At 41.0% G+C, this 20,406-nt stretch overlaps 1 protein-coding gene across 3 annotated transcripts in view; it reads left to right on the top strand.

Moving 5' to 3' along the window:
- The window catches only part of LOC119479449 (A disintegrin and metalloproteinase with thrombospondin motifs 14), a 54,255-nt gene that overhangs the window by 14,153 nt on the left and 19,696 nt on the right, over nucleotides 1–20,406 (top strand). For 2 of the 3 annotated variants that reach the window (XR_005204687.1, XM_037755040.1), the window contains exons 3-7: nucleotides 594–750; nucleotides 4,082–4,278; nucleotides 14,000–14,083; nucleotides 17,391–17,547; nucleotides 19,770–19,875. Coding sequence is in view for 2 of the 3 variants with exons in the window: in XM_037755040.1 (XP_037610968.1) it covers nucleotides 594–750; nucleotides 4,082–4,278; nucleotides 14,000–14,083; nucleotides 17,391–17,547; nucleotides 19,770–19,875 (701 nt within the window). In the remaining variant the exon portion in view is untranslated. The remainder of the gene's footprint in view (nucleotides 1–593; nucleotides 751–4,081; nucleotides 4,279–13,999; nucleotides 14,084–17,390; nucleotides 17,548–19,769; nucleotides 19,876–20,406) is intronic. The other variant, XM_037755041.1, reaches the window with a different exon arrangement.

Raw genomic sequence — 20,406 nt, 5'->3', positions numbered from 1 at the left:
ATGAAAGCTGTTCCTTTCAATGAAAGCGCAAGGTTTTCTTCCTATAGCGACCGTTTATTGCTGACATTCAGGCGTAACGATGTTTTCTCAACCCATAATTCAGTACTGCTCAAAGAAATATTGAGTTTTGATTAAGGCCCCTTTGTGCACAAACTTTATTGTGCACCTAACGCTCTCAGTGGGTAGTTGAAAGGAGTTTTTAGAAAATGCTAATTGAATTGGAGCACATGAGTCAGTTTGAGAGGGAGCGAGTACTTTTAAAACAAAAAAGTAAATTGTTAAACTTCAACACAGGCTTTGAATTCTTTGAACATCACAGTTTGGCATTGGGAGCTTTGAATTAATCGAAAAACATAAGACAGAAACGTACAGCTGAATACTCATCATCTCGTTCAGTGTGAAATCGTGGTGACAGTCAATAAATCTTGGTGAAGCGCTTGTTAGTGAGGGGCCCCAAATTGTGTCTACCTGCGTCATTGCCCTTCTCAAGCATCGTCCAATTGATCAGGCGCACTATAATTACTGGCTCCAGTGGAATTACCGTCCTTTTGAAGGAGGAGGGAGCGCACTAATTTTAAGCCCTCTTTTTCCAGGCAGGTCTGATCCGGACTGATAATGGGGAGTTTTTCATCGAGCCCCTCGAGAAGGGCCAACAGGACGTGGAAGTGAAGGGGCGTGTGCACGTGGTCTACCGCAGGTCGGCCATCAAGCGGGAGACGGGCCAGCGGAGGGAGGACCTCCACAATGAAGGTAGGCGAGGAGAAGGAGCCTGACGTCAGTGGAAACAAAAAGCACTGTGTGCGTTTGTGTGTGTGTGTGTCCTTTGACTGTGTGGGTGTGCACGTGTGAGTAAGTGTGCATATGTGTAAGAGCACCGGAGGTTCACAATAAGCAAGGAGTGTTTATTTGATTGTACATCATAAAATAGAAATGAAGCGCCATCAGGTCAAGTGGTTCAACTGCATTTAAAGCACCAGTGGTTTCAATTTAGCCCATTTATTATTTATGTATTACTGTATACTTTACATAACAGCTTAACATTTCACCACAGTGAACATCAAGTCCCAAACTGTTTTTAATACTTAACTTTACTATGAGGAACTTTTAACTGGTTATGAAAAAGTCTCAATTTAATACTGATGCCTCTTTATGATCTATATAAGTACACAAGACCATCAGCGCGAGAAGATTGGCTATTTCTATGTAGTTATTCTTAATGCTTGTCACTGATGCCACTGGGTCCGATTCCGGCGAAATTAGACAAAATCTTCAGCTCAGACCTCCAGCGGGTTCTCCGGCAGTGACAAGTTTGCCACGGACAGATCCAGATCCGGCTTCCCTGCCGCATACGACCTGCAGTCGGAGCTCCAGCGGGAGGTGGAGAGCTCCTCTTCCGGCCAGGAGCAGAGCTTTGCATCGCTGCTCTGTCGGGGTCATGGCTTGAAGGTAACACGCAAGTTGCGAAACTCTTGCAAGATGGTTAAGGTTAGGCATTAACCTCGAATAGTTAAGGTTTGGCATTGACTTTGAATGCTTGAGTTTAGGCATTGACCTTGAATGCTTGAGGTTAGGCATTGAGCTTGAATGGTTAAGGTCATGATAGGTCGTCGGGCAGCGAGTCTCACGTGAGTTTTTTGCAAGTTTTTGCAAGTTTTCGAAATTTGCTGGTTACCTTCTAGACACGACCCTCTGCCCTCTGCTCTGGGGCCCAACACCGACTCCACACTGCTGGAGGCCCAGGCCGTATCGCTGGGCCCGGGTTAGGGAATGGAGGCACGGGAGAACCACAACCAGGACTACACGGAGCGGACCGTCAGACCCTGCTGCAGTAAAATGAGAGGTTTTCTTAAGGGACTCTGGTGCTCAGAAACACACTCACGCACAGAAATGTCCTTCTGTTTAGGCAACAAACTTGGAAAAGGAAAAAATAGGGTGAGTCCCCTGGATGCGTCGACAGTGAGTTTACTGACGCTTTTTCTATTGTCCCCGTGATGTTGGGACGCCGTTAGTCTCGAGCCCTGATGGTACCTGTGGTACTGAATGTTGGCATTAACTTGGTGTCTAAAACTGTACTTGAATCATAAATGAAAGTATGCAATATTTGCAGTTAAGGAGCTAAAATGTGCGTCACATAGGAATGGTCCCTTCACCCTGCAGCCTTTGGTATGGCCCTTAAACTCCTATCACTGCTCTATATTTATTAGGCTTCACAGCAGATGCAGTTCTCCCAAAACCAGCTGGTAAAGTGAGAAATTCTGGGCTCCAGTGGTTGTACTGGGGACAGGGGAGAGAGGGGGTGTGTGTGACCTTTCTTTCACAGTCAAACGTCCCAACACCATCATGAATTCCTTTGCTATTCCTTCCATGCTTGCTACAACAATAGATTGAGCATCTGGAGGAAGTCTCCCTCTATACTCACTGATTCTCTCACGTTTCCCAGCGTCTTTTTATTTTACTCCACAGCCCTTTAGATCAATTTTAATCAAGTCACCCATTCAGATTTTTCTACATTTTTTTTTTTTAACCACCTTCATGAAATATACTGCGTTCATTTTTATCTTTACAAGCTACATTCTTCCATAAAGTGATGCAGCTGGTTTCGCTTTTGAATTTTGATGCCATTTTTTTTTTCCATTTTCCATGACTGTTTATGAACCTACACAAAAAAAAAACACTTTCAGTCATCAGCTCGCATTAGTGTCATGTATTTGAGGCCTTGTTCAATCTAATCTTGAGTGTTGTGAAAGCTTTTTACAGTGTTACGCGTGGGAGTTTTATCAGATATTTGTCCTTTACAGTATTGTCACATCCTGCTGGGAGAGCCAATGTCCCAATTACGGCTGTCGCTTTTATTTAATGTCTCTCTCCGTGCTATTATCTGTGGTAATAATTACATTTTCAGCTTTGCAAAGAGTTATTTTGTTTACTAATTATTCAAAAAAATCTGTTTTTTTTGCACACATTTATCTTAAATTACTCTGCTGCCACTGGTGCATATAAGATGTCACCTTTCATGCGTGTATCTGTTATTTTTAGTTATTTAGAATAAATTGCTTCTCGGGAGATTCGCCTTGAGCCACTTGTCTTGAATGTTTTTTTGCAGAACACTACTGTGTTCATCCTTCTTTTTCAATTTTCCGCATTGTACCTCTGAAAAAATACCTTGTCCAATTGATTTTCTATGCATAAGATAGTGTGTCATGTCTCCATTTGTATCTGGCACGCTTGAATCACTACCGTCTATTACAAAAGATTATCGTAATTCATAGCCTAGAGCTACATGCCAAGCTTTAATGATACATGAGCCAATTTCTGCCAGACACTGTCAACACATTCTTTTAATTTCAGTTACATTAAACGGTGTTATAAACCTCCATCAAGGAAATGGTGTATCGGTTTGTTTATTTTTTTTCTTGTTTAGATAGCAGGACATCAGACACTTGTAATTGATTTCTAAGAAAGTTGGTGAAAAGGTGGTATTTTTAATGAACTGCTGTTAAGAATAAGTCTATTTATATCCTCTGTGGTGATTTTTAGCTTATATGTTTTTTTCCCATCTGACATTATTTATATCTCATCCCCAGATTTCTGGGTGATCTCACAGTTTCTGCTTCTGTGAATCTCCAAATTCAAACAATTTCCTTTTCTCATTGAGCGTCTGACGAGCACAGATAGACGGTACACTGTGCTTGAATATCACACCTTCAAAAAACAGCTCAAGTGCAAAATAACCTGGACAAATGTTGTGTGGATTCGGCGCGACTCAGTTGGGGTTTGTGCGATGAATGCACATACTATAGTTAGGCTAAATGTTGGGCTGAGAGGAAATGCACGATTTACGAGTGCAAGGGGAGTATTTTGACTAGAGATCAAGTGGTTTAGAACATATAAAGTCTACAGGCCTGTCGATAATCCCAAAGGATTCCTCCTGCGCATCCTGAGACTCAAAGACTTGTTTTATGTTGGGTCTGACACAAACATAAATCACTCCGCAAAAGCTGGAGAGAAGAAATATCATACATGCATCAGATTTCCCACTGTCCTGTCATTGACTTGTTTATGTGCTGCTCATATTTTTCAGTGGCAGACTTCGGGATCGCGGACCTCCCCGCGGCTCTGGATCTCGTCGAGCATAAACTGTCTGAGTCGGAGCGCAAGAGGAGGCACGCGAAGAAGGACGACTACAACATCGAGGTGCTGCTGGCTGTGGACGACTCGGTGGTTCGCTTCCACGGCAAGGAGCACGTGCAGAATTACGTTCTCACGCTCATGAACATAGTAAGTCTGATGGTTGAAAATGCTCACCCACTCCTCATTTATGCAGATTCCCAACATGAAATATCAAGGCCTGCAACAAAACGTTACTTTCATTCTTGTTTAATGAGCTGACCTGATTTATTGATTAGCCCTTTGAACTGAATAGAAATGGTCCGCCAGTGCCTACATTTCTAGGAATATCTTCAAATGCTTCACATCCCTAAAATCTACACAACCTAAGCTGAAAGGTTATGTCAGTCAATAAACGATAATAATTGATAACTGTATTGAAATTGTGTAAAAAAAAAAAAAAGGTTATGACATGTTTTTTCCATAAAATGTTACAAAATAATAACAAAACATATTGATCCAAAAGATTTCTAAATGTAGAAACTTTTTTAACACTCCATAAGTTATTTGAACTATGCACATTCTTTCGTTTTTGAGATATGCTCCTTTCTATGAGCAGATCGAGTGCAAAGGCATTTTGATAGTTTAGTTACGTTCCACACATAACGTAATGACTTCATCACGAGCGTACAATATGATGATGCAAAATACAGAAGCCTTAGCTTCCCACTGCACAAAGAATGAATGCTTTAGCTATTATGGTTTTTATTTTACATTGATTTAAACAGGATCATGCAGACAACGATCTCCCGCGGTCATTACGGGGCACTATTCTGGTGCCACCGGCCGCGCATTTAATACCGCACGTAACGTAATGTAATGACATCATCACAAGCGTACAATGTGATGATGTGAAAGACAGAAGCCTTAGCTTTCTGCCGCAAAAAGAATGAATGCTCCAGCTATTATGTTTTTTATTTTAAATCAATTTAAACAGGATCATGCAAGCAATGATCTCCTGCGGTCGCCTGAGGTATGTCCATTTTTAAAGGGTTAATTTAGTCTATAAAATGTCATAAAGTTGTAATTTCAGATGACAATAAATAGTGAAAAATAGACACCGCAGTTTTAAAAAGTCAAACTCCTCAAACTCCAAAGATATTTAGATCACTGTTACATAAAACAAAGAAAAGCAGCACAAATGAACAATGAGAAGATTGAATTAGTGATTTTTTTTGTAAGTTTTGCTTGAAAAAAACACTTAATCTGTTCCCAAAATAATTGCTCGACTAATAGACTAATCGTTGCGGCTCTATAAATATCCTTTCTTCACATGAAAATGCTGCTGAGTTTGTTGATCTTCTCCCTGTTGAGGTATTTTTCCCTCCTTGTCCTCTCTGAAATCAGACCTCGCCACACTTCCCCCCTTAGACCCCTACTTTCTCTGGCTGTTTATGGATTACCGATGAGAGGTGAAAAAAAAAAATTCTCAGCTCGTTCATTACGGGTTCCACCAGCTCCTACCACCATAATCTACTTAATGGGCCCAAATCCCTCAAGTCAGATTTTCACAGGGTGCTGGTTTCACTCTGTAACAGTTACCATTTGGACCCTGCATGGTGGTCTGATTAGCCGCACTAGACCAATTAGAAAGTTGACTGGGAGCTTATGGAAACCAGCGCCAGGACATGGGATGATGTGTTTATTTAATTGGGATATTATATACACATTCCATCCCCAAATGTCTTCGGCAGGGAGGAATGTCTGATTTTAACAACCTTGGCTGATTCGGCTGTGAAGTGGCTGCGAGAGCGCTCTGTAATTATCAGTCCTTGGTGTCTAGTGCTCTCTGATAGGCACTTATTTAAGATCACTAGCTGGATAAGATGACTTCAGGAAGTCCTTATGGATGACTGAGCTATAACAGTAATATCTATATATTCCCCATTCATTCTGAGTCAAACTTGACGAGACAAACATGCAAATTCCTTGAAAGAAAAGCGCAGTCTAAACAAGCGAGGGGTCAAAACTCTTTAGTTCCACCCGTAAGCCACAGGCTTGCTGTGTCTGAAAGAGCTCTGCCCACTCAAATCCCTCCGAATCCCGGCTCCGTGGCTGCAGAATGTGTAGTACCACCTGGAGAAACTCTCCCCGAGGGATTGATTACTGAACATCCTGTCTGCGCGAAAGCCAAGGTGACTGCTGAGGTGCCTGCCGCACAATGGCTGTGTTGTTTGACCAGGTTTTGTCCACGTCGATGTGATGCTGTACACAAGCCAGGGACACCTAGCGCCTGTAGTCCACAGCTGCTACTCTCATTTGCAGCCACAACAGTCCCATTCCAGCCCTCTGTGTGCTCCTCCTGGCTTTCTAATTATCCCCGTATAGGACGAGTTGGAGGTCTCACAAAATGTTTTTTTAAAGGGTTGAATGCATAGAGTCCTGAGTCAGGAAATATACGCAACTTTTACAAAACTCATCATGGAACTTATTTTTTTTTTTTTATGCTGTCCTCATTTTTCAACAGCCTTTCTGTTTCAGGTCCAACATAAACACACGTATATGGGTCAGTATACTGTAGACCAGTCGAGGTATTTGAGCTCGTAACAAATCTGGGAGAACTTGGGGTCACTCGAGTGTTCTTTACAGCATTTATTGACCTGAATGGGCTCCTGTGAATGGCATATTTGCTTAAATGCCTTGGGTGTAACCCCGCGTCCCAGAGCAAGTTTGGACTTAAGCCAAGATAGCCTTTCTTGAGTGACAGGGCTTTTGTTCTGCACGGTCATAATTTGTACCCACAGAAAGCTTAGTGGTCACACACTTGTTGGTGTTTAAGCAAAGAGTAGCACTCTGTTATTCTGTTTGCACAATGAGGACAACATCACTGTTTACAGATAGGAAAAATAACCTTCAAACTGAATTTATTTTGTCTTCTTAAATTAGTAAGGCTAAGAGCAGAAAGTTGACCTGCTGCTTTGACAACCTTTTGCGAAGTCTGAGTGCTTTCTTGATGGCTGGTTGTGCCTGTAATTCTGCAGATATTTATGCTCATATGCTTTCTCTTGTGTCAGGATTCCAATTCCCATGGAGGAAAATAATGTTTGTAGGATTTCTTTGCATATGCTTTCACCGGTAGCAGCTGAAGAGATTAAAGGGGAACACCTCCTAAATGAAGAATTCCAATATGTTATTCCCATGGTTTAGGAAAGTAAAAAAAAAAAATACATGTGAACGTGAGATACTCTTTCTCAAAGCAAGAAACCAGAGTCTCAAACCTGTGATGTCATCAAGCATAAAGCAATGGCAGAGCCACGGGTGTGCCAGGGTGTTCCTGTGCCACCCAAAAATCAGATGCAGAATGTTATGTGAATACCCGACCAGGCACAACTTTATCATATATATACAGTGTACAGTAGAAAAAAAAATCTCCCTTTCACCCTCGTGGGGTGGTATCTGTATCCTCTACCAGAGGCCTGGAAGTTTGAAGGTTCTGCGCAGTATCTTAGCTGTTCCTAGAATTGCGCTCTTCTGGACTGAGGCTTCAGATGTCGTTCCTGGAACCTGCTGGAGCCTCTCTCCCAGTTTGGGGGTCACAGCCCCGAGTGCTCCTACTACCACGGGGCCCACGTTGGCTTTGACCTTGCACATTTGTTCCAGCTGTTCTTTCAACCCTTGATACATCTCAACCTTTTCATGTTCCTTCTTCCTGATGTTGCTGTCTACTGCCACATCTATCACCACTGCCCTCTTCTGCTGTTTGTCAACCACCACTATGTCCGATTAGTTGGCCAGCAGCTGCTTGTCAGTCTGGAATCTGAAGTGCCACAAGACCTTAACCCTGTTGTTCTCATGTTCTCAACCACCTTGGGTGGAATGTCCCATTGGGATTTGGGTACTTCTAGTCCATACTGGTTACAGATGTTCTTGTACACTATCCCAGCCACTTGGTTGTGCCTCTCCATGTGCGCTGATCCAGCTTGCATCTTACACCCTGCTCCGATGTGCTGGACCGTCTCAGGGGCATCTTTGCACAGCCTGCACCTTGGGTCTGATCTACTATGGTAGATCCTGGCCTCTATGGCCCTTGTGCTTAGAGCCTGCTCTTGTGCTGCTATGATTAGTGCTTCTGTGCTGTCTGCCAGTCCAGCGCTTTTTAAACCTCTCTATATACAGTATATATATACTGAGGTGGCAGCTGGGGTGGCTGTATTAGTGTTAAAACTGCCAAGAAAAATCCCAGGCTGAATTTCAATCCCAGTCCGCCCTTAGATCATGTGGTACACCCAGTTTTTCTCATGCACACCCACAGTTTTGTTTTCTGGCTACGCTGATATAAAGTCTGGAGCTACTCCATAGACAATGAATGGGAGGCTGATTTTGTGGACCCAAATGAGCTTTATTCTATTGTAGTGTTGTTAGTTGTGAAACAGAAAATGTTCCCATATACTCAGTACGTTCCTCTGGGTGCTCTCAGTGTCATCTGTAACATCTCTCTCATTCATTGTCTATGGAGCAGCTCCAGACTTTATACCCTATGACATCACAAATTTGAGTTTTAGCTCTCTAGTATTTGGATTTTGGAGAGAGTTGTTCATGTTTACTAATAGTTTTGGACTATCCTAGACTTGGAAAATTAATTTTGAAAATGGGCGTAGTTCCCCTTTAAAGCTTATGGACAGAAATAACATCCCAGCTGTCCAGCGGCTCTGCTGTGGCATTAATGAAAACATTGGACTTCACCTCAGGGCTCTTGTGAATTTCACAGTGTCCAGCAACACTGTTCACTTGTTCAATGACCTTTGTTAGATCAATGTTATTGACAGGCTGAGAGGCGATCAACAGAAAGGTGATACTAACAATCAGTTTCAGTTTTCACCAGCATTGCAGAGCATTGAAAATATAGTATAATAAGTATAATAAATTCTTTATAAAGAACAGAAATGAAATAAAAAGTAATATATAAATGACATAATACATTTGGAGTAATAAACTGGATAAATGTCAGACTATAAAAAGCTATTTTAAAATGTGGCATCTGGTGATATTACACTGCGGGGAAGTTGTTCATAGTGCTCTGGCTACTACTGTGAAAACATTATGTTCTTTTTCTTTTAAGCCTGGAGCAAATTATTTTTTTATGTTTTATCTCCAGATCTGAAATATTGTTTGGGTTAAAAGATCAGAGTTTTAAAAGTAATGCAAAACAACTCATATATATTCTAACTGCGAGGCAGTGTAACGCAGGCAGGACTCTAGAGAGAAAGATGTTTTCTGTGCTTAGTAATATTCATTTGCTCAACTTCGGTGTTGTGCTTCATTGGTTTGGACAATTTTTCTGATTTTTGGAAACCTGGATTGGAAGACTCTTAGAGACTTTCTTGATGAGAGTTAGATGAGGAGATCAATACCACTCTCATGTCTGCATGCTAAATGTGAAGCTAGAGCCAGTAGATGGTTAGCTTTGAACGCTTTAAACAAATGAGATATAACATGTTAACTAGTGGGGCTTTAAAGGGGCTGGTTGGTGGTCTTTGTTTTAAGCTAAGCTAACATCTTCAGTCTGTAGCTTTGTTTGTAGCTTTTATGATCTTCCCATCTAACTCGAAGAACAGCGAATAATTAATATTTCCCAAACCCATTTATCAGAGCTTTTATCAGTTTTCAACTCTAGGAAGTTAGAAACCATCCAGTTTTTAAAGAGGACCTATTATGTTTTTGTGCTTTTCCCCTTTCCTATAGTGTGTTATATTGTTTTTTGTGCATGTAAAAGGTCTGCAAAGTGATAAAGCCCAAAGTCCAGGAGTTACCGACAAAGGGAGTTACTTTCCCCCACAGAAACACTGCTCATGAAGTGCCTGAAACGCCTTGCTTGAAGCTTTTTCTTCTGTAACGTGATGATGTCACCAAGTAACACATTTGCATAATACCTGCTTAGCAGCAAGTTTGGCATGCCCTCAAGCAAAGCTAGTTTGAGCGGAGCTGGAGTGGAGTACGAAGAGTTTGGTTCAGTTGACCAATCACAACAGACTGGGGCCAACTGACCAATCAGAGCAGACTGGGCTTTTTCCGGGAGGGGGCGGAGCTCAAACAGAGCGTTTCAGACAGAAGCGGTCCTGCAGCCCAGCTGGTATGAGAAAAATAAAGCATTTTTTGAACATTAAGGCATGTAAACATGTTCTAGTAGAAACCCAAAATACAAGTATGCACCTGAAAATAAGCTGAACAGGTCCTCTTTAATAGCAGGAGACAGGGTTGCATGGTTCTTGTTAAAACATTTAGGCTTGAATGAAACGCACAACTTGATATCATCAGCATAAGAGCAGTGATCGAGGGGGAGCATCTACTGAGTAAAACTAAGCCAAGTATTTAGCCTTGTGGGAGGGAGAAACATGATTACCAGCAGCCACTTTAAACACCTTGTTGAATAACACGGAAGAGAAACAATTTAATGTAGTTTCAGTCCAGGAGCCCCAATCTCTCTTGTAAAATTTCATCATCAGGGGATCAGAGGTTGAACTTACACCCGGCGATATTAATTTAGTGCAATAACCACTGTTGATGGAAGCCGGATAGAAATGATTCCCTTCAATTGTTTTTTAACAGCTGATTCGCAACTGCCTCTTTGACATTTTTTTATGTTAATTTGGAGATAGGGGTGTAGTCAAGGGAACGTGTTGGTTTCTTAAGTAGATGTTTGATTCATGCCGGTCATGGACTAAACCAAGAGAGAGACTCATTAAATTTGTTAGGTGGCCCATGGGTAATGCCTCAGAAAACTCTTTAAAGAGTTTTGACAGCAGAAAGTTAAGATTAAAGACGGAGAGATTAGACACAAGTCACTGAGGGGGACTGGGGCTTTTTGCCTTTTTAACAAAGCCATTTTAAAACATTGCAGTCCTCTGCGGAGGTGTCTCGAGCTGCAGGGGGGGCATGGAGTCGTCTGGTGATAGTGATAAAAAGAAATCTCTCTTCTGCTTTTTAGGAGCAACTAACTTTAAACATCAATAGGAAAAAGTTTCCTCCACTAAAATGATATATTACAGTGGATTGACCGCCTTGACCGGTGAGCAGATGTATTGTCAGGAGGATATACTGTAGTTCCACAAAAGTTAAAAAGAGTAATACAAGCCTCAAATATAAGTTGGGATATAATTGTTTACAACCGACTTTTTCAGTTATTAAGCCTTCCTGCTGTGACATTTCAAAATGTCTGCTGTGATAAAGGCCCAAAAATGGTGCAATCATCATGAGAGTGGCGACTCAAAGGAGGCGCTTTCAGGTGTGTTGAGAAGAAGAGTTTTTTTTTAAAAGGGTAAGTTCACTCACAGCTCAAAATAACTCAAAATTGTCCTTCACTTACCTCTAGTGGCATTTACTCAGGTAGATAGATTTAGTTTTATTTGTTCCGGTTATTATGAGAAATCTGTGGCTGACATTTCCGCAACTACCTCAATACCGGTAATGGGAAAACATCTCAGTTACCCTGGATGATCCATAGACTTTACTTTCATTTCATTCCACCACTTTCAACAAAGAAATAGTCGTAATTAAACTGCTGACAGTGATGTTTTAACCAGAGTAACCAGGACATTGTTTCTTGAAAGAAACATTGACAGAGTTGTTCAAATATCACTTTTTAATGCTTTGAGCACCACAGATTCCCTTCTGTTTTTGGGTTGGTGGCACATCTTTCAGAGATGGGTTTTTAAAAATCACGTCAACTAAAATTGAAACTATCTGCACATTAGAGACCATAGAGTGTTTTTCCTCCATATCCTCAATGTTGCGGAAACACAGGACTCTCCTAGAAAATGTAACAACCCTACGGGTTTATTTATTGTTTTAGTTTTAATTATTACAACTCAAGTTTATGAAAAATCATGTTTTGTCAGACATTTTGAACCATAGACTGTATATAAGAAGTGGACATAGTCACCGTGATGTCACCCATTGGTTTGTGGACTGCCGTTTGAAGCCTGGAGTTCGGCATTTTGGCCGTTGCCATCTTCTTTTTTTGCAACCAGAAATTACACGAGAGGGTGGAGCTAAGTACAACCGAACCGAATAAGACATTTTTGGGCGACCAAAATGTTACAATTAACTTTCATGAACTGAAAACACACTTTGAAAGGGTTAAAGTTGTAAGATGAAATCACGGACAACTCCCAGACCGGACAACGCCATGGTAGCGACCTGTCAGTCACAAGGTAGCCACGCTCTAAAGCATCCCCTGCTTTATGGTCTATATGACTCTAAATGGGACCATAATTTGTTTAAATTATTTACATTGTTTAAACACTGTAAACTCATGTTTACAGTGTTTACTGAGGTAATAAATCAAGTGAGAAGTAGGGTCATTTTCTCATAGACTTCTATACAATCAGACTTCTTTTTGCAACCAGAGGAGTCGCCCCCTGCTGGCTATTAGAAAGAATGCAAGTTGAAGGCACTTCCGCATTGGCTTCACTTCTCAGACCCGGAGGTAGTAAAATGAATACCTCCAGAACCAGGGATACCTGGCATAGCTCCGTGTACAACTCTAATAGATGTAAGTGAGAAAATATATGAATATATATGTGTATATATTTGTAATTTTGGTGTACTGACCCTTTGATAGTAGTTTTAACGTAGTAGGAAGTTGCAGGAGCGTGTTCATTCTCAATAAAAACGTAAGATCATGATACATTTTGCACCAATATTGCACAAATACTTTTCAATGCTTGCAACATGACATATGTTGAATTTACGAGTCTGTCACACACAGTGTCGACCCACGTGCCTTAAAATGCCAGTTATAAACATGTGTTTCCTCTCAGCAACAATTTCAGTGGAGAAATGTGAGGGTGCTTTGTGAACCTGAACGACTCCATGTTTACCAGTCGAGAGTCGCCCGGTTTTCTTAATTACAATCCATAACCAACATGTCCCAACTAAATTACTTACTGATTTATGGAAAAAGAAATATTCACCCCTTATTTTCCTCTGAACTTTATGTATCAACCGCAAAGCGAAGCAGTTGATTGACTTTATGGGGCCCCAGGAGAAGTGCCGACATGCAGCGACTATTTGAAGAAAATAAAACGCGCTCAAGTGGAAATTGGGATTTGAATGGGATCCCTAGTTCGGTCCCGGGTTAAGCATCCACATACCACAGCATTATTATAAAGCCAAATGGCAGTCGACACATTTCTGGGTCAGACTTCTTTGCCATTGCATAACAGCACTAGTTTTATTGGATGGTTGCCTGATGTCTTAACATATTTCATTATGATTCCAAGCTTGTTGTAAAAGATGCAAAAAAAAAAACTCCCACATGGTTAGACAGCCTGCTGCTGGGACGCTGCACCTCAGTAATAAAATCTGTGGAAGCAGCAGCTTGTGTGTTTTGTACTGATCATTATCAGATCAGTTTTAAACAAATGTTTGCTACTTTCATCAGCAGATTTTAGATAAAACAGACTTCCAAAGGTGAATCATTTGACGTGGTATTGTGCTATTGATGAAGGCACAAACAACTACAGTTTGTTACCCTGTGTATAAAGCATCACACAGTAGGTGTGGTAAACATGAGCTCGCTGTGTGCAGTTTGATGTCCCTCGACAGATATTTGACATCCAAGCTTCACTATTTCTTTATTTTTCAAATCTTTTGATGCCAGTAAAGGTTTCTGATTTGCATATTTTGAGCAGTGAATTATCTTCTTCTGTCTTTTTTTCAGTAATTACTTACTAATAAACTGAGTAAAATCCAGAAACTAGAGATGAACCGAGGCGGCCTGTACCTGTTCTGCAGGCTCAATATTGTGAGGCGTTCTCAGTCACCTTCATCAAATGCGTTGTGTTTCTTTCATCCATCAGATCAGTGACCGATAACGTTCCTTTCATTTCAGGTTGATGAAATCTACCACGATGAATCTTTGGGAACAAACATCAACGTTGTCCTTGTCCGCATGATAATGGTCGGGTACCGACAGGTGAGCTATGGCATACGTTGCTGTTATTTTCTATATATGTAAACATATTCTCAAACAAAGGCAAAGACATTTGGATTGAACCCAGATATATTTCCATATAAATGGATCTCTGTCGGTAGCCCTGATGATTCATAACACAACAGTGACTTAAACGTACATTATTACATTGCTGTTGCTGCCTATAGGAAGTGATAGAATGAAAACAACAAAGACAAATAATAGAATGGTAGTGAATAAGATGTCAGAATACATGACTTATTTATTAGGGCTTTCAAAGTTAACACGATAATAACGTGTTAACGCAAATTCGTATTAGCGAAACTAATTTCTTTAGCGCAATTGATCTTCCGGAGGTTGTAGCAGGCTCAATTTTAAAGCTAGAGTGAAGATACTAATATCATATGAAAGTAGAAAAACCTAAAGAATCCATTGATACCAACTATGGCATGCGAAGGAGGTTAAATAATGCCCTAGAGCGCTAAACTTTGGCGAGGAAAAACTGTCATGGCCATTTTCAAAGGGGTCCCTTGACCTCTCACCTCAAGATATGTGAATGAAAATGGGTTCTATGGGTACCAACGAGTCTCCCCTTTACAGACATGCCCACTTTATGATAATCACATGCAGTTTGGGGCAAGTCATAGTCAAGTCAGCACACTGACACACTGACAGCTGTTGTTGCCTGTTGGGCTTGAGTTTGCCATGCTCTGATGAGTGGTATCGATCTTCTCATCTAAGTCTTGTCAGGAAAGTGAATAAGTTCATGGGCCAAAATGTTGAATTATTCCTCTGAAGCAGTCAGTGCGTGTCCCTGCATTTCAGTAACTGGCTTACAGTCGACTTTCTGCAGCAATCTGATTTCTTAAGCGTCATGTATATGAGAAACCCGGCTTCTGTAATTGGGGAAAGGGATTAGGGAAACCTGAGCCAGACTTCTTCTGGAGAAAGACGATATCTTGGCCATGTATACATTTAATTGGGTTTCTAATAAGCTTTTTTACATGTGAGCATGTGCCTGACAAAGACTTGAGACATGGAAAGTATCGCTTTTGATGAAAATAAGGGATCAGAAGTCTAAATAAATCAGTTTCCACCACTGAATATGTGAATATTCGTAAGCTTCAGACACATTTTTCTGTCACTATAAAGCCTCTTCAGGCACAAAAAAGAATATTCTAACAGTACTACAGTTAAAAATAAGCAGCATGTGCTGCTGCATGTGTATGTGAATGTCAATGTACAGTAACTAGGTTATTAGAGATACTGCACAAGCTGATTTACCTGATTTCTTGTGTGCATGTTAGCGCACTTAATTTAATATAGCAGCCACAAATCCCCAAATTTTTCCCAGCTCCGTCCTAAAGAATTATGTTATATTTCCAAAATATATTACAGCGACCCTAAGGTGCTATTGGGTGCTATAACAGAATCAGTGAGGGTATCTGCTGGATGGTTAAATTATGACACCAAAATAAAAAGGCAAAGATCACATTTTCTTTTTTTTAATCATGTTTTTTTTATTGTTTCCTTAAGAAACCACAACCTAAACCATAACAAATAATGCAATACAGTATGTACATAAAATAACAGATAGTAACTGTAAATTAAAAAACAAAGTAGTATTTAAAAACAAGGGAGGGGAAAAATAATAATAATAATTAAAAAATAAAAAAAATAAAAATAAATAAATAAGAGATATAAAAGAATACAAATAAAAAAATGTTAAATAAAATACATAAATAAATACAAATAAATGAATTTAAAAATAATTCACACACCAGATTCCAAGCACCCTGTGGTCCCGCCCTCACGTTAATTCAATGTATTTTGGGGCCCTCTGGCTGGTTCGGGGCGCTTAGCATGTGATCTGATTATGCCTCAGGCTACCGCAACAATAACGTCTAACACCAAAGGTGATGCTACAAACGCTTAACACATTTAAACTCGGTGCCAAAGAGCCGTTAAATGAACTTGAGGTTTGAGAAGCTGGTAATACATGAAGATAACACTGCTCAGTGCTGTGTACTTTACATTAGCTCAGCCAGCGGAGGCTGATTATGTTTATGTAACGGACAAATCATATGTACACAACGCAGAGCATGAACATACTGACACAATCCCATCTGGCTTTTATTACTGTGATGAAATATTCAGTAGATGCTGCTTGTTTTAATAACCTGTATCAATAAGAACTACAAAGGGATATTTCTTAATTTTTTATTGTCATGTAGATGCACGTAGAGAGTAAAGTTTAAACAAATCCTTCCACGTATTAGTTTGCTGGTGATCAAAACATACTGTATGTACGGATTAATTTGTTTTTTTGATTCACCTGTTGCTACTTTATGTCACCTCTTACGTATTTGATTGTTAGCAGGCTGCAAATTACGCATTAAGGAGGTACAGATTCACTATAAATTATATGCATGGTGACAGACAGCAGTGGGTTATTATCGTTGAGTGCCTTTTAATGCACATGAGTGACTGATGCTGCCTGGAGACTCTCTGGTTGCCAAAGCACATAGATGTTGTTTACACAGCACCAATTAGATGAGCTCAAACGTGTTGGATGTGCCACTAGCACACACTCGAAAAAGAAAGACAAGTGTTTTGCCAGTGTCTCTCTATTTCTGGAAGTACCCTCCACTATGAGCTGTGTTGTCGTCGTCAGTCACCACACTATTTCATCCTCGACCGAGTTTTTTGTTGTTGAATTGTCTGGATCTTCATAACACAGACAAGACAAAATAGAAAATAGTTTTTTTCCATTTCCACTTCATAATGCTATTTCAGTTTCCAACAACAGTTTCCACTTAGAAATCATCTGTCTGTAGGCGTAGTTGAATGCCAGTTTGAGAAAAAAAAAAAAACACACACACACATGGGCGGCTTTTATGTTCACAGTGCAAATCTGGTGTGCGTGTTGGAGACACATTGAGCCGAGGGGAAACAAGATCTGCTCTCTATGTCCGTTAGGAATTTAATTTCACATGCACACATATTTCAATTAAAGCTGCAGTCGGTAACTTTGAGCAAATATGAGAAAAATCTCCGATGCCAGGAGTTTTTCTAACAATGAAATACCTGCAGCTTTTATTCTCAGTCTGTTTTCTCAAAGGTGAATTTGAAAAAATGTTTTCTCCTTTCATGATTTTCAAAGCGAAAGGACATGCATACCTGAAGCGAACGTGTAATGGTGAGAAGTATTGTTCTTTCACCTCAGCAAGAGAGGGAATCGATGAGGCGAGCCGTCACTGTTTCTGTTCACAGCTTGAGTGGTAACACGTTCTCCTCGTGTTTCTTGCAGTCCATAAGCCTGATCGAGCGTGGCAACCCATCCCGCAGCCTGGAGCAGGTGTGCCGGTGGGCCAACACGCAGCAGCGCCGGGACCCCGACCACGCCGAGTACCACGACCACGCCATCTTCCTCACAAGGCAAGATTTTGGTCCCGCAGGTATGCAAGGTACTGTATTTTTCTCGATCGAGGACTGTGCAGACTGAGTGCTGATATCTGCTTCCATTCACAAAAAGGGGGTTGGCTTCAAGTCTCGCCGAGGTAAGGTCGATGGAAACTTAAAAAGTGGAGGCCGCAGATGAGGTCACGAATTTGACCTCACAGGAAAATAAGTAGCTTTCCAACACCTTGCTGACTTGACATTGATGCCACCCTGGATATGAAAAATTGACATTGTTCAAGAAGGTTTTTGGCATGTAGAGAAAAAACAGAAATGTATGTTAGTTTGTCATTTATGTAAACTAACTTTTTTTATCCAGCTGTGTAAAGTTCAGTATGAACTTTTCTCCACTCAATCCTAATAACACATGTATGCAAACCATTTGGAGGAGTTTTATACCATACATGCTCTGTCGGTTTTCTCACGCTGTATTTCTTCTTTTCAGCCCTTCAAAAACAAAATTTGAAGCGAGCCTCCTAAACCTTCCAGAGAAACTTGGTCCAGTACGAACACACATCCTCTTGTGCTCAAGTTCAATATCTTGCATTGACCTGTGTTTATTTTTAACTTTTTGAAGCACACGTGTCATGTTTAGAGGACAACCCGAGGCTACCTGGTTTGCTTGTCACACCTTCGGATGTTGCCATAGCTGCCGTTGTGTTGTGCTCATAACAAGCCCGGTTTCTATGGCACCTTGGCACTGTGTGGGGCTGCTGTGTCTCAGGGTCGCGAGCAGACATCGCACTCTCTTGTCAAAGTTCAGCTGTGACATGGTAGATTTTGTATTCACATAAATATATTGTTCCTAAAAAGGAAGTAAATACATTCGGTTTGTGGAGCCGCTGTAAAGCAAAATGACCTGAATGAATGAACTTATGAGTTTGCCACATTTACAAATACACTGTGATCAAATCCTGTGACTGATTTCAAGTGTTTTTGATCTGCTCTCCTCGCCACAGAATTTCCCACGCCATATGTTCAGTGTTTGACTTTATCAACCAGATGATAGAGACCACCTCTCTTCTCACTTATGACATAAGCAGTAGAGAAACAGATTTTTGACCCCTACTTGCTGCTGCTAATGCTGCTGCACTTTTTTTTTTCGCTTCAATGTGCAAAGCCTCCCTTCATGGTCATGCAATCTGCATTCTTGAATTCCTCTTATCTGTCTTTCAGATAAAAGGTCACGCTCCACAACTGCTTTTGCTATTTCACAGCGCTAAATGTGTCCGTTTATGAAAAGAGCCATTTGGATCAAAAACTGGCCTTCATGAACTTCATTATCATCACTGTAGCAAAAAAAAAAAGACTCTGCTATGACTGACCTGTTGCAGACATTTCTCTTTTTCCAACACCACCAACATAACCTGATGCTTTCAAAGACTCTCCATCACCGGCTGCCTGTCTGCTGCATTTTCTGCTTTTTTTTACCTGCATGCCAAAAAATGTCTTCTGATGGTCAGAAAGCATGAAAATTATCTGAAAGCCTCCAAAAAGGAGGCGAGTGTGCTTCTGAACCAAACCCAAAATGCGCTAAGCTGAATCGCTGCACACCTCTTGATCGAGTCATGTTTAATGTTTGTGCTTTGCTTAAAAAGGTTTGGTGAACTGTGTGAAATGTTGCGATGCCGGGGCGGATGTCTGCTGGGTAATGATGACAGGCTTCAGAGCTTGCTGTTTACTTCAGGACTTTCTTTCTTTATGATGTTCAATATACAAGCCTTCACACCCCACAACTTGCTAAAACTCTCTGTAGTATCCATTATCGCTATGCAAGGTGCTTTCAAGGTGTTTTGATACTGCCATCAAGCCGATTTTGGCCACTTTATAATCATTGGATGGCATCAGGATGCAGACTTCCTGCAAACATTGTACACTTACTTTCATTTACTCCTTTTAGTTCAACTTGTTCAACTAGTTTGAGAGTTACTCCTTGAACTCAAACCTGCAGTACACACATATAGACACGTGGGTTTATCACTGAAGACATTCAAAGCAATCGCAACAGCCTGTTGTGATTTTTTTTTAACATGTATTAATCTCAGCTCCAGAGTCAGTCAGTCAGACAGCCAGTCAGGCGCCGAGAAAAGATCGAGACCGTCACAATGGCTGCAATCATATCTCATAGAGCTCTAATTTTCCACCACGACCTCCAGCGCTGCATGAGAATGTCACAACCTTCATCTTGGTACTTGATTATTAGGGCTGTGTGGTCTTTTCTGTTGCCCAGGTTACGCTCCAGTTACAGGGATGTGCCACCCACTGAGGAGCTGCACTCTGAACCACGAGGACGGCTTCTCCTCCGCCTTTGTGGTCGCCCATGAAACCGGCCATGTGTGAGTAACGGCGCGGCGATGAAAGGGGACCAGCAGGGTCCCGCAGAGTCTTACCGCATCCAATTAAGCCGATAGTTTTGCACGGTAACTGTAGTCTGTAATCAAAGGTAGAGCCCCTTTTAACAGGGGCTCTGTGTTAGCTTAACAAACAAAATCTGGCTGCCTCAGCGGGTGCATGCAGGTAATCAGCCAGGCAAGATGATGTTTATTCAACGCTGCTGTTAGAAAAACAACACTCAGTAAATGTATCGCCACATACGAGCATATTTACGTAGAACCGCATGTCGTCTGTGCGCAAATACTCTGTGCCCTAATGAAATCCAACACACCTGTTCACCCATAAAGTCTACTTTTATGACGCCTATAATGTTCAGTGTTTGTTGACTCAGTCATTGAGGTGTTAATTCAAGTATATGTTTCAGCATTGAGGTGATAGTTAGTGGTGTTGTGCTGAACTGCATTATATCGAGTGGTGTTTCTAATATTCTGACCCCTCATTTCTCAGTATAAAGTCGTCCAAATACAACACCA

The sequence above is a fragment of the Sebastes umbrosus genome, chromosome 20 (assembly GCF_015220745.1).
Source record: "Sebastes umbrosus isolate fSebUmb1 chromosome 20, fSebUmb1.pri, whole genome shotgun sequence".
Lineage (NCBI taxonomy): Eukaryota > Metazoa > Chordata > Actinopteri > Perciformes > Sebastidae > Sebastes > Sebastes umbrosus.
The sequence above is the reverse complement of the archived record's forward strand: the minus strand, read 5'-3'. Positions and strand labels throughout refer to the sequence as shown.